At 45.8% G+C, this 23,541-nt stretch overlaps 1 protein-coding gene across 1 annotated transcript; it reads left to right on the top strand.

The window, feature by feature from the left end:
* Positions 1-304: 304 nt before the first annotated feature.
* SLC34A2 (solute carrier family 34 member 2) lies at positions 305-14,684 on the top strand. The gene is made up of 12 exons (XM_060147331.1): positions 305-416; positions 520-654; positions 1,686-1,814; positions 3,296-3,439; positions 4,860-4,971; positions 7,705-7,900; positions 8,688-8,783; positions 9,219-9,339; positions 10,506-10,673; positions 12,092-12,208; positions 12,311-12,435; positions 14,007-14,684. The coding sequence occupies exons 1-12, from the start codon at positions 305-307 to the stop codon at positions 14,682-14,684; spliced, it is 2,133 nt and encodes a 710-aa protein (XP_060003314.1).
* Positions 14,685-23,541: the final 8,857 nt, after the last annotated feature.

Raw genomic sequence — 23,541 nt, 5'->3', positions numbered from 1 at the left:
GAGTCAAGACAGAGGCCGAGACAGACGTTAGAGCAATCAAAGGAAGATCAACTGATGTATATAGATTTGTGGCTTTGGAAAACTTGGAAACAGCGGTTTGACTTAGTGACAGCCTGGGTGAGCGATTGAGGGAGGCCTGCAGAGGTGTGAAATATGGTGCTTAAGGATCCATACTTAGAAGGTATAAGGACGAAATCCCTTAACTCCCCCAAATCGTTGCAACCACTGGCCCTTCTTGTCACAGAAACTGAGTGTGCCTCCTTTCAGTGGCTACTTCTGTAAGCTGTTTTCCCATCCACAGACCATGGCTCCTTGGCCTGAGTTGGAAAATGCCCAGCCTAACTCGGATAAGTACATCGAAAGGGTCGCCGGTCAGCAGTCCACCACACCCGCAAAAGGCAAGGAGACTGGCAAAAGTACGTGCCACCCCTCCAGCCCTGGGCTGGCCCCCTGGGAGGACACCAGGAGACCCAGGCTTGGTGTCTCATTCCTCATCGTCTTCCCTGCTTGTTTGGGCAGATGACACCGACACCCCTGTCACCAAGATTGAACTTCTGCCCTCTTATTCTACCATGGCACTGATAGAGGAGCCCACAGTGGTGGAAGACCCCTGGAACCTGCCCGAGCTTCAGGACACGGGGATCAAGTGGTCAGGTAAACGAGGCCAGCCGGGGCAGGCGGGAGGGGACTGCCCGTCGGCAAGGGATTGAGGTTACCAGCTTCACAGCATCACCTCCTTCGTGTCGGCCTCTCCCTTCCATTGTCTGAGCAAAAGTCCTGGCTAGGGGATGCCACCCAGCTTAAGAGTCAAGCATCCTGTGATGACCGGGGGATGTTTTTGTTCTTTCATTCGTTCATTCAACAAATGTGGGCCGGCACCAGGGTTATAACCAGGCCAGACCCTGCGCTGATCTTTATAATCTATTTTGTGCTGAACCAGGTCCCAGGTACTGTTCAGTGCTGCAGATGCAGCAGTAAATAGATGAGGCCCTGCCTCTGAGAGCCCTGGGGGTTGGGGGAGAGGAGTCCCCTCACCTAAATGTGGGCATCAGGGAAGGCTTGCAGAAGACAGACTCTACAGACAGAACAGCTGGGGTGCAGGCAAATGTTGTACTTCTTTTCCAGGCAGGGTGTGAGGTCTGTGCGGATCAGACAGCTGGGAGGGTAAAGGAGCTGGGAGGAAGTGAGCGTCGAAAACAGCCACCAAGGAGGTAGCCTTCCGGGATGTATGAGGGCCCAAGCCGTCCCAGATGGAGTCTGCGATGGCTGCCTTGCAGCCACTTTGTAGAAAGTATTCTGTGCGGTTCTGAAGGTGCTTAGGACAGCCATCATCTCTGACCCCACGCTTAGCAAGGGACAAGTGCTCTTAACGGCTCAGCAGTGACCCGGGTTCAGCCTAGCACAAGCCTGTGCCCAGCTTGGCCTGTGTGTGCCCCAGGGCCCACGGGCCCCTCCTCCCAGAGCCAAATGCTTTAGAGACATTTCACCACAGGTTTCAATTAAATGGAGTACGGTGGTAATTGCTTTGAAAACTGCAGCCGTGGACACATCCCATCTCTAGGTCTTGTGATCCATAAGATGACAGCTGCCTGGCTGGGAGGGAAGGTGGGGGAGTTCCGAGCTCATTGTCAAACTTCTCAGTGTTTCGGACACTAAAAGCCTCCATGCCTTTTCCCCTCCCCCAGAGAGAGACACCAAAGGGAAGATTCTCTGTGTCTTCCAAGGGATTGGGAAATTTATTTTACTTCTGGCATTTCTCTACTTCTTCGTGTGCTCCTTGGATGTCCTCAGCAGTGCCTTCCAGCTGGTTGGAGGTATGGATGGAAGAGGTCAAAGGTCTGGGTTGGGGGTGGTGTTCTCATTGAATTTGGTTTGGAAAGTCACAGCTCAGCAGGCCCCCTCCAGCTGCAGCCTCCTGGAGTATTTTAGGACTGGAAGCCACCTCAGATCATCTAGTGAAGTCATGCCCCCATTTTACAGAAAGGAAAACTGAGGCCCACGAAAGAGCTATGACTGGCTGGCTGAAGTGGCTTAGGCCAGAGCCAGGGCTAGAGCCAAGGCCAAGCGATCAGCTCCATGTGTTTGTCTATGAACACTGGACAGGAAGCTGTTTGACCTAAAGGTTTATCTGAGGGATCCCTGCTGTCTTTGGGCCTCCCCACCTGAGGGGATTATTGAATAAGAGTGTTCTTAGGCTAAAGCCACTGCTAAAAATCAAAGCTGGCCCTTTGCTGGAGAAGGATAGGGGTCCTGTGCTAGGGGATCTGCATTCAGAGCAGTTGCCTAAACACCTCCCACCACTGAGTGTGGCTGTGGAGGGTGAGGGGACCTGGAAGTGCAATCACCATACGCTTGGTCACCTGTGCATCCCTGATGGGTGACAACAGTAAGAGCCAACACTTTGAATGCCTACTGAAGTAGGCACTTCCAGGGGCATTGTCTTAAACATTCCATCCCCAAAGTCCTTCCCACTTACAGAGGAATAGGCCAAGGCTCAAGAAGGTCACCGCCCTGCACTGAGTTTCACAGCCATAACTGGCATAGTGGGATTTAAACTCAGATCTGGTGACATGGAAGACCATAGGTTTCTGCACCCCTTGGTGCCTTTCTTGAGAACTCATCTTTGTGACCTGGGAGAACTGGGAAAGTGTGAGGAGCAGACCGACTTGCTGGATGCCACTCTGGTCCCCCTGGTCCAAGGCAGCATCAGTAAGGGGCCTTGCACTCTATCTCAGACAAGTCATTCCACTCTCCATTCTCTGGGCCTCAGTCTTTTTTAACCAATGTATTGGAGGGTGGATTGATGGTCTCAGAGGCACATTCTCAAAAATGACACTCCCAGAATTCAATTATAGGCTGGGGCTAGGGGCTGGGGTCTAAGGGGGTAGATAGAAAAGAATGAGAAGATCCACTTGGGTAAATCTTCTGAATTGGGAATATATCCCAGAGACAAGAATGAGGGCATCAGGAGATGCACTGGCACTCATCGGGCCAAGTACAGAGTTGAGGCCATGTTCATGAAAAGAGAAGACTAGAAGGGGACTTGCTGATGAAAGTGGTTGAAGGATGGGAGGGTGTAGGGTGAAGGAACAAGAGGAACAGGGGTGGATGGGGAACTAGGTCACAGAGGCAGAGTCAGGGCAGCAGAGAAGCACTGGGGAGAAGCCCGAGGAAGCAAGATGCCCAAGATAAAAGTCTGGAGGCTGGTACCTATGGCCAGCTGGTCTTGACCGGAGACTTCTGTTACTCAGCACCCACCTAACCCCCATCACGTGGCCATGGGTTTGTTTTTCAGGGAAGGTGGCCGGGCAGTTCTTCAGCAACAACTCCATCATGTCCAACCCTGTGGCGGGGCTGGTGATCGGGGTGCTAGTGACTGTCCTGGTGCAGAGTTCCAGTACCTCCTCGTCCATTGTCGTCAGCATGGTGGCCTCCTCATGTGAGTCCAAGAACCCATGAGCCCAGATAACATTTCAGGCATTTCCCCGTTCAGCTGGGATTTACTCTGAATGTATCCGGGCTTATCACCATTACCTTCTTATCTTGTCTAACTATGATGTGTTCGGCTTAGATCATAGGCAGTCTCCTGTTTCCCTTCCCATGGCTGAGTCTGAAAATTGGCCCCAAAGCTTGAAGACTCAATTCTGAATTCTCTAGAACTGTGTTATCCTGTCCAGCAGCCACTAGCTACATGTGGCTATTTCATTTCATTTATTTATTTATTTATTTATTTTTTTGCGGTACGCGGGCCTCTCACTGTTGTGGCCTCTCCCGTTGCGGAGCACAGGCTCCGGACGCGCAGGCTCAGCGGCCATGGCTCACGGGCCTAGCCGCTCTGCGGCATGTGGGATCCTCCCGGACCGGGGCATGAACCCGCGTCCCCTGCATCGGCAGGCGGACTCTAAACCACTGCGCCACCAGGGAAGCCCCCTATTTAATTTTATTTAACCTTAAATTAAGCTGTTCAGCTGCAAGAGCTATATTTGAAGGGATCAGTAGTCATATGTGGCTAGCAGCTGCCATATTGGACCACATAGATTTAGAACATTTCCATCACCACTGTCAGGGCTAAGAATAAAACCATGTAATCACATCACACACTGGCTTTGGGGCAACTGAGCTTGGGGAGCTGACGTTCCAAACTTGATCTTGTTCAACATTTGCCCTCGCTAAGTTGAGACAGACCCTCTGGGGTGGACAGTTTGAGCTGGTTAATTGTCAGCCCAAACCAGCATTTTAGCCAAAATTAACTAGAACTTTTAGAGGCCAAATTAGAAAAAGTTATTCATTACTTCTTCAAAATACTTTCATATGTTAGAACATGTGGCAATATATTAATTTTGTTAGAAAAAGAAATTATACTGCCATAAATTTGCCATAATAAATACACAAGTCCTTACACATTGTTTGTTGGTCTCTTTTAAGCTACCCTTGCATCTGTAATAGGGAGGACAGAGGAATTTAGAAAGAAACTTTTAAACTGGGGTCCACAAAAGGGCTTTATGGAGACTCTGAATTCCCTGTAATTAAGTGCTGAAATTTTTCTTATTTCACACTGTTTGATTTTATTTTTAATCCATAGGAATTAGAAATTGAAACTGAACAATATTTTACAGAAAGTAAAATTTTTTACTTATTTTTTAATTTATTTTTTGGTACATGTGCATTTTTCTATAGTGAGCTGTCCAAGCTTTTGTCAGATTCACAGCGAGGTACAGACCCTAAAGAGGGTAAGAACTGATGCTTTAGGGGATTGCCAGCCTGAATGTGATCGGCTTGCCTTGGGCCACACCAGGAACATGGCCAAGCTGCCTTCCTCAACTTACTAACTTGATAACTTACTCTTTTCTACCCTCCAGTGCTGAATGTGCAGGCTGCCATCCCCATTATCATGGGGGCCAACATTGGGACCTCCATCACCAACACCATTGTGGCGCTCATGCAGGCAGGAGACCGGAGTGAGTTCAGAAGGTAGGAAGCATCAGCCTTTGCCACCACCCGTTGGGGTTGACCAGGTTGTCCTGACTACCGTTAACATTAGAGCATGTTTCTTATCCCTAGACCTCTTTAGAAATAGACACAGTGGAGTATGGCTGGGGTTGGGATCACATACTTATCCGTTGATTAAACTCAGCTCCCTGATATGCAGGGCTGGGATAATAGTATCTATCACTGCCGTGTTGTCTAAAGGAGTTAACACAATCATACAGATAAATGCTTATCAAGGTGCCTGGCACACAGTCAGGGCTGCCTGAATACAAGTCCTTGCTAGAAGCTTGACCTGTGGTGTAAAACAAGGCCAGTTAGAATAGGATTTACTGTCTCACTTAGAAATAATTATTATCTCCTAAAGCTTCCATTTTTGGCCAGCTCAACCCATGCCACTTTTTCTTCTTCACTCACATGCCAATAAAAGGCAACATAGAGCCTTTGTGAATGTGTAAGATCTAAAAATGGGGCAGGATCAATACAGGCAAAGGAAACCCTTTTCTTCCAAAAGTTTCATGTGAAAATTAAGCACATTTCCCAGCCTCTCTTCTAACTGGTGATGGGCTTTTTCCACAGCTTGTTAAAATAGAGAAGCAGTCCCCGTCCAAAAAAACCAGACACTCTAAATTGAAAAAATATGTGCCCCAAATGGTCATATCATCATTATTTACCAAGATATGGAAGCAACCTAAGTGTCCATCAAGACATGAGTGGAAGAGTGATGCGCACACGCACACTCGCACACTCACACACACACACACACACACACACACACACACACAATGGAATACTACTCAGCCACAAAAAAAGAGATTTTGTCATTTGCAGCAACATGGATGGACTTGGAGGGCATTTTGCTAAGTGAAATAAGTCAGACAAAGAAAGACAAATACTATATGATATTACTTATATGTGAAATCTAAAAAGTACAACAAACCAGTGAATATAACAAAAAAGAAGCAGATTCACAGATATGAGAACAAACTAGTGGTTACCAGTGGGGAAAGGGAAGGGGGAGGGGCAAGAGAGGAGTAGGGGAGTAAGAGGTACAAACTATTAGATATAAAAGAACCTGGAAGGACGTATTGTGGGGAATATAGCCAATATTTTATAAGAGCTATAAATGGAGTATAACCTTTAAATATTGTGAATCACTGTATTGAACACCTGTAGCTAATATAATATTGTACACCAACTATACTTCAGCTGTGGCATCAGACATCTGTGGCATCAGACAAATGACTGGCTGGCTGGGGGTCAGCTAACACCATCCCTCATCCATGGGTGGCAGTGGATGTCCTCAGAGACATTCATTTTCCCTCAACCATGGCTAAAGTCTGGACCCTGAAGAAATGTTCTGAGGTCTAAATAATAGTACACATTACCCAGGGTGTTTGCTAATTTGATCTTCTCAAGGAGCTAAGCAGACTTTTCTCTGCCCCATTTTATTAACATAGGAACACAAAGAGGTTAAGTAACTTCACTGAGGGGCATAGCTGGGACTCGATCCAGGTTTTCTTATTGGAAATTTTGGGTTCTTTTCACTGTTACGCTAACTTTTACCTCTGGATGTATAAATATACGATCTATGGAAGTGCCTGCGCATAGGAATATAATTGGCTTAGCTCACCCCCTGTTTGGGATATTTAAATAGATTGCTTTCAGTAACATCTTTGGAAATGTGTATTATTCTTTCCTGGTAATTTTTTCCTGGATAGATTACTGTATCAAACACACCTATAAGGCTCTTTAAACATTTTGCCAAACTACAAAGAAATATTTGTATCACTTTGCATCAGCAGTGTATGAAAATGTCTTAAATCACCCTCTCCAGGAAGAATAAGTTAACTTTGTAAAATATTGTAAAATATTAGTTAAAATGGTATGTGAAAATTTGTACGTGCAAATAAATAAATTGCAAATTTCTTTTATTACTGGTGAGGTTAAGCATTTCCCCCTACATGTTTAATAGCTTCTGTCCCTTCATGTCCCATCTTCTATTTGTTTTGGGTATTTCTTGACATGCAGAGTTTTTTTAAAGGAACATTTTTTCATTGAGGGAAAAAAAACTATAGAGTTTTTTTTTAATCTGGAGATAGGTAAGATGGAATTCAGGGGGAATCAGTGAACCTTCTCCGGTAGATGCAAATTGTAGTATATATTAGCTTTGTTTTCTGTAGAGACTGTTCAAATATTTGATCAAAGTCTCAAAATCTTACAGTTAAGAATTCAGTTGTGTAGAAGGCTCTGATGGTAACCTTCATACTGGCCCCCGCCTTTCCAAAATGAAGGTCATCTTCCATATGCATGATTTGAAACTAGTCTTGATGAAGTTTTCTCAAACAGTGCTCCATGAACTAATAATTGCAGCCAAAACACATCTAGTTCCCTTTTCCCCAAGCAGAGCAAACTGTGTACTGTCTGATCTGGTGGGAAAGGTTCTGCCGGACAGTGGGAGACAAGGGTCCTGGACCCAGTGCTTCTGCAGTGGTCTTCAATTCCTGCGTGCTCGCTGGCCTTCAGTTTCCTCATCTGTTGAATGGGGATCTTCATACCACTCACTTTGGGGATTGCTGTGAGAACAAAAGTGAGACTGTATGCCTCTATGCACTCAGATAGGTGGCACCTGGCCAGTGATACAAGTGATGACCTGCCTACATGGTGCCCAGTCGCTTGTTGACTAATCTGGCTCGGGATGGGGTTCGCCTCCTGCAGGGCCTTTGCAGGGGCCACCGTCCATGACTTCTTCAACTGGCTCTCTGTGTTGGTGCTTCTGCCTCTGGAGGCTGCCACCCATTACCTGGAGCGCCTGACCAACCTGGTAGTGGAATCCTTCAACTTCAAGAATGGAGAGGATGCCCCGGAGCTTCTGAAAGTTATCACAGATCCCTTCACGAAGCTCATTATCCAGGTAACTCGCCTTCCTGCAGAGAGGGAAAGGCCCCAACACCCTCCCCTGCTCCCCCCTCACCGGGCTGGGATGGAAGAGATGGATGAGGGTCTGTAAAAACTGCCCTTTGGCTTCCTCTGAAAAAAGCCAAGGGAGGCAGAACTTCAGGGACACCCGATGAGATGGAGTCATTGGCCTTTATTATCTCCTTGATTTCAACAAGTGTATCATCTTTATTAGGATGGGGGCAGGTGGCGGGGGTGAGAGCTTCTCTAGACTCAAGGACTCTCTGCTGGACACCTGGGTGCTTTGTTCCCACTACTGGCCTCAGCACCTGTGGGCTCACTGATTCAAGTAGCACCCTGCTCCCAGCCAAAGAGGAAGGGTTTACTGCCTTTCCTTCCATCTCACCCCTCTGCTCACTAGGGTCTGTCCATATTATTGAAATAAATGAAAGGAGGCTTTGTGGATGTTGCCTTGGGGAGAAGGAGCCAGTTTGGACCTTGCCCTTTCACTCTTACCTTCTGTTTTTCTTCTGTCATTCAGTCATCTGATGAATATCTACTGCATGCTTCTTAGATACGGGTTCATTGTTCATACAATCATTCATTTATTGAACACCCACTGACATCTGGGTGCTGTGCTCTGCCCTGAGAGTGCAGATAGAGTGAGTCCCAGCTCACGCCTTCAGTGCAGTTCACACCCTCACAGTCCGGTTCACATCCTCAGCCCCTTTTAACAGCTTAACATCTGTCCCACATCAGTTCTGAGGACGTGCTGACTCTCTTCTGTCCATTGCCTTCCTCAGCTGGATAAAAAAGTTATCAACCAAATTGCAATGAATGATGAAACAGCCAAAAACAAGAGTATGATCAAGATTTGGTGTAAAACTTTTACCAGCATGGTAAGTTTCTGAGAATATTGCTGGGTGAGTGAACGCTTGTGTCTATACTTGTTAAAGCAAGATCTTGCATTTAGATTGGGCATATAAAAGGTAAGGGGAAAGAAAAATCAGGGATTCCTGAAAAATCAGAACTAGCCAGTGAGAATCCTTAAGTCCTTGAATGCTAGATGGGATGGACAGACATTATACAGTAGGACAGACAGAACCAGCCCACATCATGGACCCATTATTCCTGGCTTGTTATTCTCATGTCTCCTGGCTTACCTCTGGCTGCCTCCTTGCTTGCATTTATGGAGGGACCCATGGAAGCAATTCATCGTACTTATGGTGCACGAATTGTTATGGGTCTCCCCTGACGCCTCGCATTTCCTGCCATTCCCCACCAGAAATGAGTGTTATGGACTATACATAGCATTTCTCATGTTTGCCACCCAGACTGAGAGGAATGTCACCGTCCCCTCACCTGACAACTGCACCTCTCCTTCCCTCTGTTGGACGGATGGCTTGCACACCTGGACCATCAAGAACGTGACCCACCAGGAGAACATTGCCAAGTGTGAGTGAAACTCACAGAGCGTCAGCTGCCAGGACAGGCTGTCTGGGGTGATGATAGGTGTTGCCTCTCTGTGTGGAGCCCCACCCAGTAAGTGAAGGAAAGAAGGGCAGTGAGATTCATTGAACACCAGTCCTACACTGGCCAATGAGCTGTGAGCTTTCACAGCAGAGGAAACTAAGGCTTAGGGACAGGGGACAGGCCCAAGGTCCCCCCGTAAGGGGCAGAACTAGGACTTGGTATTCAGTTCCTCTGGCAGTTCCAGACGGATTCAGAACTCCTCAACAGATACCAGAGTGGTCCTTCTATGTGCTTCAGTATCCCTTTGGCAGTACCTCTAGGGAGATGACAGCCTGATTTGAAGGAGATGTGGGGCACACACAGAACACATTCACCCTCAAGTCATGAGTCCCTACGGTCCAGCAGGCCCCATATAGCAGGGCTATAGCACTGAATAAAGCAGTGCGCTTGCATGATGCTCCAGTTCTTTAAGAAGCTATACTGTTGCCTCTGGACTCTTTTATGGCCCTGATGTTAGTTCTTCTAATTATTTATTCCTTATATACCCATTTGCATATCTCTGCTTCTCCTCCTCTCTGTGCACCCCACATTAATTCTGAGCCATATACCTTAATACTCCAGGTGTGCTTTACCTCACAGAATCAAGTGAACGTATCACCTCCCGTGTCCTAGGTTCTATACATCCATTGATATAAGCATGTTTTTCTGGAATCATCATGGGGACACACAGGGATTTTTAAAAAACACAAAGAGTTTGATAATTAACAATAGCTCCCACTCTGACTTGCCCATCCTACCCCACCTTGCTCCTCAAATACTTTGTTGTAGGCATCCTCATTATCATGAGTAAAACACAACATGGGATTTAGAGGCAGAAGAATGGGGCTGGAAACCTGGGTCTGCCCCTGGATTTCACTACATCTTCACCCTCATGAGATCCCATCGGCCAGAACATAGCCTCAGGGCTACACTTAGCTGCAAGGGAGGCTGGAAAGTGTGGTCTTTATTCTGGGCTGCCTTGCTGTGTGTCAAGCTGACAACCAGGATTCTGTTGCTCTGAGACGGAAGGATGCTGGGGAATAAGTAGCAATCTGTGGCTGTCAAGGGTTCCATGCCCTCCTAACGAGGGCATTCTGTGGTCTCTCCAGGCCAGCACATCTTCGTGAATTTCAACCTCCCGGATGTTGTCGTGGGCACCATTCTGCTGGTAGTCTCCCTGCTGGTCCTCTGTAGCTGCCTGGTCCTAATTGTCAAGCTCTTGGGCTCTGTGCTCAGGGGGCAGGTAGCTGTTGTCATCAAGAAGACCATCAACACTGGTAAGCACACTGCCCCCCATTCTGGACCTTCTAGGGGATAGTGTGTCACTGTGGTCCCTCCAGGGGCGCTCCTTTTGATTCTCCTCTAGCAGTGGCCTCTGCATGGAGTTTCTCTCTGGGCTTTGATAAGTTGTGGAAGTTAAGATGCCACTCACCCTTGAATCTTCCTTAGTGTCTTGGGTGGAGCCTGGGAAGAAGGCACAAGCTTCCATCAGATGTTTGCAAGGTCCTGAGAGAGAGCCAGCTCATATCCAGAGAGCTGTGAGATAGGCCTCCCTTCCTGGCAGTTTCCCTGTTTGCCCAGGACTTTACTGGGTCTGTCAGGATACCTTAGGAAAAGGTTAACAGAAGTCCACCATCGTCCCTACTTCCCTTCAACTCTTGGGAAGAAAATGTGGTTCTGGATAAATACGTCAGCATTTTGAGGCAGGCAGTCAGACTCCATTGCTGAGAATGGCATCCTGGCCAATGAAAATATACCCTGTAAACTCTCCCTGTGAAATGGGGCCGAGGATATCTACCTCTCAGGGTTGTCATGAGGGTGAGCTGAGTACCCGTGCCCTGGATGCTTGCCGGCCGTGTGGAGCCTGATCCTGTGCTGGTGGTGCCGAGGGTGGGGTCTATAGGGCTTCCAAGCTGCTTCATATCCTCACTGCTCTTTTAGATGGAAACAAAGGTGGAGGGTATGCAGCGTTGGGAGACCAGGACAGGAGGAAAGATAGAGGTCTGAATGCTCCAAGTGCTTTGTCGTTATTCAGCTGCTGTAGCAAATTCTTGTAGGCTGGGTGGCTTAAACAACAGAAATTTAGTTTTTCACAGTCCTGGAGACTGGGAGGTCCATGGTCAGGGTGCCAACACAGTTGGGTTCTGGTGAGGACCCACTTCCTGGTTTACAGATGGCCGCCTCCTCAGTGTGTCCTCACATGGAAGAGAGAGTGGAGAGGAAGCAAGCTCAGCCTTCTATAAGGGTACTAATCCGCTCATGAGGACTCCAACCTCATGACCTAATCACCTCCCAAAGACCTCACTTCCTAATACAATCACATTAGGGGGTCAGGGTTTCAACATATGAATTGCGGGAGGGGGGAACGACACAAACATTCTGTCCATAACAGATGGGTTCAGCATTTAGAACTCCAGTGAAATGTATTTTTGTCTTCATAACATGTACCCACATCCTTGGTTCTACCATCTGAATATGCAAGGTGAAAGGATGCTGAAAATCCAATCTGCAATTTCAGACTTGGTATGGGGTGGGGAGGATTTTACACAACTTGGTATGGGGTGGGGAGGATTTTACACAACCTCAACCTCTGGCCAAGCCGTGCCCCCTGGGTCCTGTGGAGATGCCAGCTGGGCCTCCAACCCATGCCTTCCCCAGAAGGATTGTGACGCATCTCTTATCCTCTGCATTCCAGATTTCCCTTTCCCCTTTGCCTGGGTGACTGGCTACCTGGCCATCCTTGTGGGGGCGGGAATGACCTTCATCGTTCAGAGCAGCTCTGTGTTCACGTCTGCTATGACCCCTCTGATCGGTGAGTTTCTCCCTGGGTCTCCATCTGGCCGACATTACCATCTTCTGTCATCCTCTGGGGCTAATTCTGTGGGCTTTGTATTTTCACCCCCCCCCCCGCCAGGTATCAGTGTGATATCCATTGAGAGGGCGTATCCACTCACGCTGGGCGCCAACATCGGTACCACCACCACCGCCATTTTGGCCGCCTTAGCTAGCCCAGGCAGTACTTTGAAGAGCTCGCTCCAGGTCAGGAAATGCTGCATGGGGCAGGGGCTCTGTGGGTGGGATCCAACCCTATCCATGGTCTTGTAAGCAGATGGTGTTTAACCAAGAAACCAAGCCAGGCTTTTCTCTGTTATGTCCAAAACTGTGATGTGGAGAAGCCGCGGAGAGACAGATTTGAGAACAAAGCCATCTACTCTTTAGCGTGGTAGTCAGACTCCCATCACCAGTGGTTGTTTAGACAAAGGTGGGGTGGCCGTTTTACTAGAGGTGGAATGGGTATTCAGGAAGCATAGATACCACTTCCCGTCTCCTTGCCCTCCTCTTGGTGGACTCTGACTGGGCGCTGGGAGGTCACCTGTGTCTTGAGCCTGGCATTGAGGAGAATCAGGGGGACCTGCCTTGCCTGGATCAACTAGATGCCCTTGGGCAAGATGACCTTTGGTGTTTGAATCACTGTGCCACCATTTACACATGAAGTGCCCTTAGGTGACCTAACGTTTGAGCATCAATTCCCTCGTCTGAAAAATGGGAACCATAATCCCTAGCTCATTAGGATTATTATAAGGATCTGATGAGGCACTGTCTAAAGCCATGCTGTTGATAGAAATATAGAGTGAGTATAGAATATGTGAACCACCCACGAAATCTGAAATTTTTTAGTAGCCACAGTTTCGAAAGGTAAAAAAGGAACAGGGAGATTAATTTTAATAATGTGTTTGATTGAACCCATTATAATTTCAACATGTAATTGATCTAAAAATATGGTGATATTTTACATTCCTTTTTGGACAAAGTCTTTGAAATCCAGTGTGTATTTTATGCTTATGCCACATCTCAATGGATCGTGGCTAATGTATCCTACAGGGCTGGTCCGAAGCCCTTAGCATCATGCTTGGTACCTGGTGGGCACACCTAGCAAAGTGCAAAGTGCATGGCCTCTGGAGACAGGCTACCTGGGTTTGAATCTCATCTCCCACCTGTGTGACTCTAGGAAAATAGCTTGACCTCTTGGTGCCTCAGTTTCCTCCTACATGAAATGGAGATAATGTTGCCAACTCAGGGTATTTTTTGAGGATTGAAGTAATCCATAAAAGTGCTTGGAATTGTCACCTCCCCCATAGTAAGCGCTCTATAAACATCAGCTGCTGCTGCTATTATCTTTATTAACTGTAGCCATCTTTCCTTGTCTCTCCCCTCCCTGAAATAGGGCCACTGAGCCAAGAAAGCCAGCTATGTTGCACACCTTTCCTTCTGCCCCACCAGCTCTTAACTGCTCAGCTGGAAGCAGCAGTGTCAAGGCACTGGGTGGCAGTGGGCACATTCATGAAGTTCATTGTTAGATTTGGCCTAAAGGACTTCAGGCCCTGAAAACTGAGCTGTGATTCAGCCTGTCACCTCCCTTGCCCTCCCTCGCCCTCCCTCCCTTACCCCCCCCCCCGACACATAGTAGGACCTCAGGTAATATGGGTTCCGCTCTGGGCTGAGCTATGAAGACGAGGAAGACTCAGGCCTCCGCTGCTAGACGACGCCCTCTTCTCCCCGACCCCACTGTGCAGCAGACCCGTTCACCTGTCCAACCTCTTGCGTTTCAGATTGCCCTGTGCCACTTTTTCTTCAACATCTCAGGCATCTTGCTGTGGTACCCAATCCCGTTCACCCGCCTACCCATCCGCCTGGCCAAGTGGCTGGGCAGCATCTCAGCTAAGTACCGCTGGTTTGCCGTCTTCTACCTGGTCACCTTCTTCTTCCTGATCCCTCTGGCAGTGTTTGGCCTCTCGCTGGTGGGCTGGCCAGTGCTGGTGGGTGTGGGAGCGCCCATCATCTTTGTGGTCTTTCTGGTGGTGGCGGTCGGGCTCCTGCAGTCCCGCTGCCCGCGCGTCCTGCCCCACAAGCTCCATAACTGGAACTTCCTGCCACTGTGGATGCACTCGCTGAAGCCCTGGGACAAGCTCATCACCATGTTCACCAGCTCCTGCCAGAGCCTCTGCTGCCGTGTCTGCTGTATGCTGTGTGGCTGCCCCAACTGCTGCCGCTGCAGCAAGTGCTGCCGCGACAGCACGTACTGCCGCGGCAGCAAGTACTGCTGCTGCAGGAAGTGCTGCCGCTGCAGCAAGTGCTGTGAAGACCTGCAGGAGGTGCAGGACGTCCCCATTAAGTCTCCCGAGGCTTTTGCTAACATGGCCATGGACAAAGAGGCCCAGGACAGGGTCCCCAAGTCCGAGGTGGATGCCTCGGGCACCAAAACCATTTCCAGCATCACAGCCTTGTAGGTAGGAGCTGCCTGGAGGCCGGAGGAGGACCCCACCTCCACCTCTTCCTCCACCTCGGGAGGATTTGTTCCCCGTTGAGAAATGACATCCGTCCCGACTCTCATTCCCTGGCCCAGCGTATCAGCCCGCACAGTAGTTTCATCTCAGCCCCATGCTCCCTGGGTCTTCCAGGCCTGGAAAGGCGCAGAACAACACTGAAAGAGAATTAGATAGTGAAACCTGGCCAGAGAGGTGGTCACACCCACTGCCACACACAGCTGGGTTGGTCAGTAGGACTTTTTTTCAGACCATCCCCTTGCAAAGGAAAAGCCCCAAGGGAGGAATTGATGGCAGCTTCTTTGTCAAAGGCGCATATACACGTACACTTTTCTTTATTATGATCCAGCTCAGACTTCTCTGTTTTACCAAAGACCAGCTTCAACCAAGAGCAGTTGCCCGCATGTGTCCCAGAGCAGCCCGATTCAGGGGAAATGGTGTAATTGTCGGGGACTTGGGTGAAGACCATAGATGTGGGCCTTTCCCCCTTCTCAGTGCTCCCCACGTCCCCTGTCAGGGTTTTCTCACCCGGGCAGGGAGGGTTAGTCCCAGTAGTTTACCTGCTGTGCCCTCAAGTTTCCAGGATGGGAGCCACATCTGAGCTACAGAGAGGGTCTCAGAGAGCTTTGGCTCACCCAGCGCTCCAGTCATAAGAAGAGAGTGGTCCTATCCCTGAGCTGGCAGATGGAAGATGAGAGCTGGGAAATGGGGAACGTTTGGGGGAGATGTTTCATCTGCCACAAAGGCCTCGGGTGCTTCTGAACCTGGCTAATTTAGAAACCAAATTGGGAGACATTCTGGCTAAAGCTTAGTGCTGATAAAAATCATCCCTGCTGAGTCTTTCGGAATAAGATATGCAGGTTCTGAGTCCCCTCCACTGTGCCCCCTTGAGTCATAGGAAGCACCTGAGCATGGAACAGCTCTGTGCCTCTCTCTGTCCTGTGCAAGATGACTGTCTGGGTCAGCTTTCGGTGGTCAACTTCTGTCCATACATCCACCCACCTGTCCACCCATCTAAGCCAGGACCTCTTTCCCAGCATTCTCCCATACTCCCATAGATAGAAGAACTTTAATTTTCTGCCCTCTCTCCATGCCTGCAAAGCTCAAAACTGAGGGCAGAAACCAGGGCACGTCATCAAGTGGCAGTGGGGTCCTTGTGTGTCTGTGGGACCAAGAAGTGTGCTCCTTCTGGTCCCAGATGCCCTCTCTGTGCCTTCAAGAACCCCCTGTGGTATGTACACCTCCTCTTTCCCTTGCTTCTCATCCTCAACAACCCCAGGTCTCCCCAGAGACTGAGTGAGCTTCAACCAAGTCTGGGAAAAGGGGTCAGTGCAGACGTGCTCCCAGATCCTAGCTTCTCCATCACTCTCATAGGTTGTAGTACCAAACTGAGCCTTCCCCTGACCTTCCCTGTGTACATACGGATTCCCAAACAGAGCCATTGATACTCTATATTTATACTCATGCAATGTATAGCATTTTTTCCTAAGTTATATAGTAAATAGTTCTGTGATTTGTGTCCTGAAGCGCTCTCATTTGGAAACAAGGCTGCCTTCTACTAAGAAAGACCGACTTTGTACATTTCCTAATCCTGCCTTTTAAACTGCTTCTGCAGCCACACCCGTGTCACACAACCTGTAAATATGTAAGTTAAACCCGGGCAGGGCTGTGGCCTTCTTTGTACTCTGATGATTTTTAAAAATTGGATCCTTTTACCTGCGTTGATTTTTTTTTTTTTTTTTTTTTTTTTTTTTACTGGTTGTGGGAAATGAAAAATAAAAAATGATAATCAAACCCAAAAGGAGCAGGTTGCTTTCAATTACAGGGAAATGAGAGCCTCCTGGATCTATTTCCTAAAACTTTGAGGTCTTTCGCATTTAATATCACTACTGACCAACAGCAGCAGCTATATAATTTGTGGAGCCCCTCGTTCAAAAAGTGGGAAAAGTGCCGTCATAAGTACTAAAAATATCAAGCTTTCCTTTCTTCCACGGTTTCTCTCTTGATTTGTCTTTTTAAAAAATTGCTATTTGATGCTATACTAAGTTGAAATTTAGAAATTATTAGCATGAATTTTTTTCTTTAAGATCTTTATTGGAGTATAATTGCTTTACAATGTTGTGTTGGTTTCTGCTGTATAACAAAGTGAATTAGCTATACGTATACATATATCCCCATATCCCCTCCCTCTTGCATCTCCCTCCCTGCCTCCCTACTCCACCCCTCTAGGTGGTCACAAAGCACCCAGCTGTCCTCCCTGTGCTATGCGGCTGCTTCCCACTAGCTATTTTATATTTGGTAGTGTAGATATGTCCATGCTCTCACGTCGTCCCAGCTTTCCCTTCCCCCTCCCTGTGTCCTCAAGTCCATTCTCTACATCTGCGTCTAGGTTGATCAGAACCATTTTTTCTTTTTTTTTAGATTCCATATATATGTATTAGCATACGGTATTTGTTTTTCTCTTTCTGACTTATTTCACTCTGTATGACAGACTCTAAGTCCATACGCCTCACTACAAATAACTCAATTTTGTTCCTTTTCATAGCTGAGTAATATTCCATTGTATATATATGCCACATCTTCTTTATGCATTCATCTGTCGATGGACACTTAGGTTGCTTCCATGTCCTGGCTATGGTAAATAGAGCTGCAATGAACATTGTGGTACATGACTCTTTCTGAATTATGGTTTTCTCAGGGTATATGCCCAGTAGTGGTATTGCTGGGTCGTATGGTAGTTCTATTTTTAGTTTTTTAAGGAACCTCCATACTGTTCTCCAGAGTGGCTGTATCAATTTACATTCCCACCAACAGCACAAGAGGGTTCCCTTTTCTCCACACCCCCTCCAACATTTCTTGTTTGTAGATTTTTTGATGATGGCCATTCTGACTGGTGTGAAGTGATACCTCATTGTAGTTTTGTTTGTTCGTTTGTTTTGTTTTTGTTTTTTGCGGTACGTGGGCCTCTCACTGTTGTGGCCTCTCCCGTTGCGGAGCACAGGCTCAGCGGCCATGGCTCACGGGCCCAGCCGCTCTGCGGCATGTGGGATATTCCCGGACCGGGGCACAAACTCGTGTCCCCTGCATTGGCAGGCGGAGTCTCAATCACTGCGCCACCAGGGAAGCCCCTCATTGTAGTTTTGATTTGCATTTCTCTAATGATTAATGATGTTGAGCATTCTTTCATGTGTTTGTTGGCAATCTGTGTATCTTCTTTGGAGAAATGTCTGTTTAGATCGTCCACCCATTTTTGGATTGGGTTGTTTGTTTTTTTGGTATTGAGCCGCATGAGCTGCTTTTATATTTTGGAGATTAATCCTTTGTCAGTTGCTTCATACAAATATTTTCTTCCATTCTGAAGGTTGTGTTTTCATCATGTTTATGGTTTCCTTTGCTGTGCAAAAGCTTTAAGTTTCGTTAGGTCCCATTTGTTTATATTTATTTCCATTTCTCTAGGCGGTGGGTCAAAAAGGGTCTTACTGTGATTTATGTCATAGAGTGTTCTGCCTATGTTATCCTCTAAGAGTTTTATAGTGTCTGGCCTTACATTTAGGTCTTTAATCCGAGTTTATTTTTGTGTATGGTGTTAGGAAGTGTTCTAATTTCATTCTTTTACATGTAGCTGTCCAGTTTTCCCAGCACCACTTATTGAAGAGGCTGTCTTTTCTCCATTGTATATTCTTGCCTCCCTTATCAAAGATAAGGTGACCATATGTACATGGGTTTATCTCTGGGCTTTCTATCCTGTTCCATTGATCTATATTTCTGTTTTTGTGCCAGTACAATACTGTCTTGACTACTGTAGGTTTGTAGTATGGTATGAAGTCAGGGAACCTGATTCCTCCAGCTCTGTTTTTCTTTCTCAAGATTGCTTTGGCTATTCGGGGTCTTTTGTGTTTCCATACAAATTGTGAAATTTTTTGTTCTAGTTCTGTGAAAAATGCCATTGGTAGTTTGATAAGGATTGCGTTGAATCTGTAGATTGCTTTGGGTACTACAGTCATTTTCACAATGTTGATTCTTCCAATCCAAGAACATGGTATATCTCTCCATCTGTTTGTATCATCTTTCATTTCTTTCATCAGTGTGTTATAGTGTTCTGCATACAGGTCTTTTGTCTCCTTAGGTAGTTTATTCCTAGGTATTTTATTCTTTTTGTTGCAGTGGTAAATGGGAGTGTTTCCTTAATTTCTCTTTCAGATTTTTCATCATTAGTGTTTAGGAATGCAAGAGATTTCTGTGCATTAATTTTGTGTCCTGCTACTTTACCAGATTCATTGATTAGCTCTAGTAGTTTTCTGGTAGCATCTTTAGGATTCTCTATGTATACTATCATGTCATCTGCAAACAGTGACAGCTTTACTTCTTCTTTTCCAATTTGGATTCCTTTTATTTCCTTTTCTTCTCTGATTGCTGTGGCTAAAACTTCTGAAACTATGTTGAATAATAGTGGTGAGAGTGGGGATCCTTGTCTTGTTCCTGATTTTAGAGGAAATGATTTCAGTTTTTCACCCTTGAGAATGATGTTGGCTGTGGGTTTGTCATATATGGCCTTTATTATGTTGAGGAAAGTTCCCTCTATGCCTACTTTCTGGAGAGTTATTTTAATAAATGAGTGTTGAATTTTGTAGAAAGCTTTTTCTGCATCTATGGAGATTATCATATGGTTTTTATCCTGCATTTGTTAATATGGTGTATCACATTGATTGATTTGCATATATTGAAGAATCCTTGCATTCCTTGGATAAACCCCACTTGATCGTGGTGTATGATCTTTCTAATGTGCTATTGGATTCTGTTTGCTAGTATTTTGATGAGGATTTTTGCATCTATGTTCATCAGTGATATTGGTCTGTACTTTTCTTTTTTTGTGACATCTTTGTCTGGTTTTGGTATCAGGGTGAATGTGGCCTCATAGAATGAATTTGGGAGTGTTCCTCCCTCTGCTATATTTTGGAAGAGTTTGTGAAGTATAGGTGTTAGCTCTTCTCTAAATGTTTGATAGAATTTGACTGTGAAGCCATCTGGTCCTGGGCTTTTGTTTGTTGGAAGATTTTTAATCACGGTTTCAATTTCAGTGCTTGTGATTGGTCTGTTTATATTTTCTGTTTCTTCCTGGTTCCATCTCGGAAGGTTGTGCTTTTCTAAGAATTTGTCCATTTCTTCCAGATTGTCCATTTTATCGGCATATAGTTGCTTGTAGTAATCCCTCATGATTCTTTGTACTTCTGTAGTGTCAGTTGCTACTTCTCCTTTTTCATTTCTAATTCTGTTGATTTGAGTCTTCTCCCTTTTTTTCTTGATGAGTCTGGCTAATGGTTTATCAATTTTGTTTATCTTCTCAAAGAACCAGCTTTTAGTTTTATTGATCTCTGCTATTGTTTCCTTCATTTCTTTTTCATTTATTTCTGATCGTAGCATGAATTTTTCTGGTTCCTCTTTATATTGTGTGGTGCCAGATTTAAATACAAGCAAGAACTTGGCCTCTCACTGTTGTGGCCTCTCCCATTGCGGAGCACAGGCTCCAGATGCGCAGGCTCAGCGGCCATGGCTCACGGGCCCAGCTGCTGCGCGGCATGTGGGATCTTCCCGGACCGGGGCACGAACCCATGTCCCCTGCATCGGCGGGCGGACTCTCAACCACTGCACCACCAGGGAAGCCCCAAGCAAGAACTTTTTAATTCAAATGCAGTATTGCTGGAAGTACACAACTCATATGTTGTGGCTCATTCACATATTTTGCTCCCACCAGCAGGGACACTGCACAAAACTCACTCAATTCTTAAAATTTCTTTTCTTGTTTGTGCATATTCTAGTGACATTCCTTACCTTACTGATGAGTAAGGAAGCAATGGAAGGGAGAGGAACTCCTGGATGTCCTTTCCTTCTGCATCAGCATTTTCAACCTTGAGTGGATTGCTAATGCAGGAAAGTAACATGAGTGAGGAAGGATGTGATAGGGCTTGTTAGTTATTTCTTTTGTTGTATTTGGACAAAATTCTGGTTTGACTGGAAAGCATGATCTCTTGGGGGCCCCTGCTTGATCAGTTGTAGATGTAACACACCTGTAGTTTGAGTCTTGCTGTGCTCCCACTTGTTGTGGGTCTACTGGAGTTCTGTACTCATGAGGCATTGCAAATGCTCTATGCAAATGAGTGGGGTGGCAAAGAACTGTGGGCACACACCATGCCCATTTGCCTCTGCTCACACGCATGTTCCATTGCCCTGTTGGACTTAACTTGCAAAACTAACTTAAAAGATAAAATTGTCAAGAATTTCAGGACCCCAACAGCAGAGCATTTCAGCCAGGAATGAGGCCCTGCTGTGTGACTGCATGCTCAAGAAGCTGGCCCTGCCCACCACCCCATGCCAATCAAAGTGTTAAGATAAAGTTGACTTAAATTAAGGAATGTGAGTGAGAAGACTATAAATTGGTAGGAACTCTCTAGGGCAGCTGAAGCATGTGCAGAGGGCTGGGTCAGCACCACAGAGTGATGCTGAATTGGAGGTTGGGATCATTTGAAGAGTTGTGTTCCATCTCTGGTTGTGTCATTTACTAGTAAACCTACTAGACTTTCTCAATGTCAGTTTCTTCTTCTGGAATATGGGACAGAAACCCTTGGCTTCCTATGGTTATTAAAATGAGGCAATGTATATAAACTTTTAGCCCTGGGGTTGGTTTACTCCAAGTGCTTGGCATATAGTGATGCCTCAAAAGTGTACTGGACTAACACGCATGGCAGTTGTACAAGACACACTTCCCACGCTTGTTTGCATTTTTCTTGAGTATTTCCAAAGTGTCATACCAAGTTAAGAAAGTTACTATCAAACCCAAGCCACAGAGGCCAGAACTGGCCTTGGATTCATTATTAGGATGAGCTAGACTAGTGTCATGTGATGAGTCTCCAAATGGACCTGGGTCAGTTGAGGGACAGGGCTATAAGCAGGTGGGGGGAGGAGGGAGACAGGATGCAAAGAACACTTAGCCTTTAGGAAACTGTTGTCCTCTGACTGACTCACTTTCTAATCCCAATCAAGGACATGGTAGTGGGCATTGTTTTACAAGGATTTTTACATTATTTTTGTTAAAAATCCAATAGTTGGAGAGAATTTATAACTGTCGACATTGTCATTTGCCCCATCCCTCCACATATTCCTGTTTGGTTCCCCAGAGGCTACCCTTTCCAATTCTTATAGTGCTTTCTTCTGGAATATTGCTCCATAACCATCATATGATTATAATGGCTTTTTCTTAATGCATCTATTCCTGTTTTTTGATATATGAGATTTAGCTTTCACACCATCCCTTCACTGCTGCTCATTTTCCAAACCAATAATCTATATTATTGTGATTATATGATTATGATAAATTATAGAACTAAATAGTGAACTAACATTATTTTCTTTCTTGAATTGAAAATAATTCAATAACACATCAGTGCTGTCTTATCTGTAAATATTTTTTCTTTATTGTTCCAAAGTTTCTGATTACATTTTGGTTTCTTTTCTTTTCTTTTTTAAAAACTCTTATCCTCTTGACTCAGTCTGGAATAGTGATTGTGTCTGCCTTTCAAACAGCTGTCACCTTGGGCTTTGCCACTCTCCTAGGATGGCTACCCTGTTTTCTCGAGTTCATATTTGATTTTTTTACTCTCTAGTTTGCTTGGATTACCCAAGACAGCATACAAAAGAAAGAAAAAGTTTGAGTCCGTACTTACATGAGAATTTATTTTGTCTTCGCAGCCCAGAAAGACCATCCCAAATTGCTGACCTATAATGTGGGCAAATAAAATCATGATTTTTTTTACTTTTTTAAGATTTCTTTCATTTTTTTAAAAAAAGTATTTATTTTATTATTTATTTAGGCTGCAACGGGCCTTAGTTGCGGCATGCAGAATTCTTAGTTGCAGCATGTGGGATCTAGTTCCCCAACCAGGGATCGAACCTGGGCCCCCTGCACTGGGACCATGGAGTCTTACCCACCGGAGCACAAGGGAAGTCCCATGATTGTTTTTAAGGCACTAAGTTTCGGAGTTGTTTGTTACACAGCATTAGATAACTGATACAGAACCCAACTGTCCAAGGCGGAGACTTTTCCTTAAGTCCAGTGCTTTTCCTGAACTTCATTTTCAAGCACCCCTTCTTACTATGTCTGTTTTGGTTTAATCCCTTCAGAGAATGTCTCCTATGTCCGGCCTGGAGTGGTAGGGCAGACCTACAGTTCCACCAATGGTGCATTATTTAATCATTCGCTTCAGCTCAGTGTTATTGGTGTGTCATATTAGAATAAATCATCCTCCTCAGGTACAGGCTAACTTATTGGCTCTGAATAGAGGATAAATTATGCTGCCATGATATAAAATTATGCTTCCCCAGGAAACTCCCTGGTGGTCCAGTGGTTAGGACTCAGTGCTGGGGCCCAGGTTCGATCCCTGGTCAGGGAGCTAAGATCCTGCAAGCCACTTGGCACAGCCAAAAAAATAAATAAAATAAAATTATGCTTCCTTATTTGGTCCAAGTTCATTACATAGGATCCAAAGGGGTTCTGAGATCTGCCTGTTAGTGCTGAGGTTTTAGTTTTACATTCTTCACTGGAGTCTTAGGAGTCAGTAAATAATGTCCCTTTTGTCCCTTACAGAATTTGAAATCAATTGAAAAATAAGACAGAAGATAGAATTATGGAGATGAAAATATCCATTTTATTACTAAGGAAGCTGATTGTAAGATGTGACTCTTAGCTCTGCAAAGGGGGAAAAATCTTGCTAACATTCCACTCTGGAATTAAACCAATTTATTAACCCAGCTACAGGCAGATATATAT

The sequence above is a fragment of the Lagenorhynchus albirostris genome, chromosome 4 (genome assembly GCF_949774975.1).
Source record: "Lagenorhynchus albirostris chromosome 4, mLagAlb1.1, whole genome shotgun sequence".
Classification (NCBI taxonomy): Eukaryota; Metazoa; Chordata; class Mammalia; order Artiodactyla; family Delphinidae; genus Lagenorhynchus; species Lagenorhynchus albirostris.
Note: the sequence above shows the minus strand (reverse complement) of the source record. Positions and strands in the feature narration are given on the sequence as shown.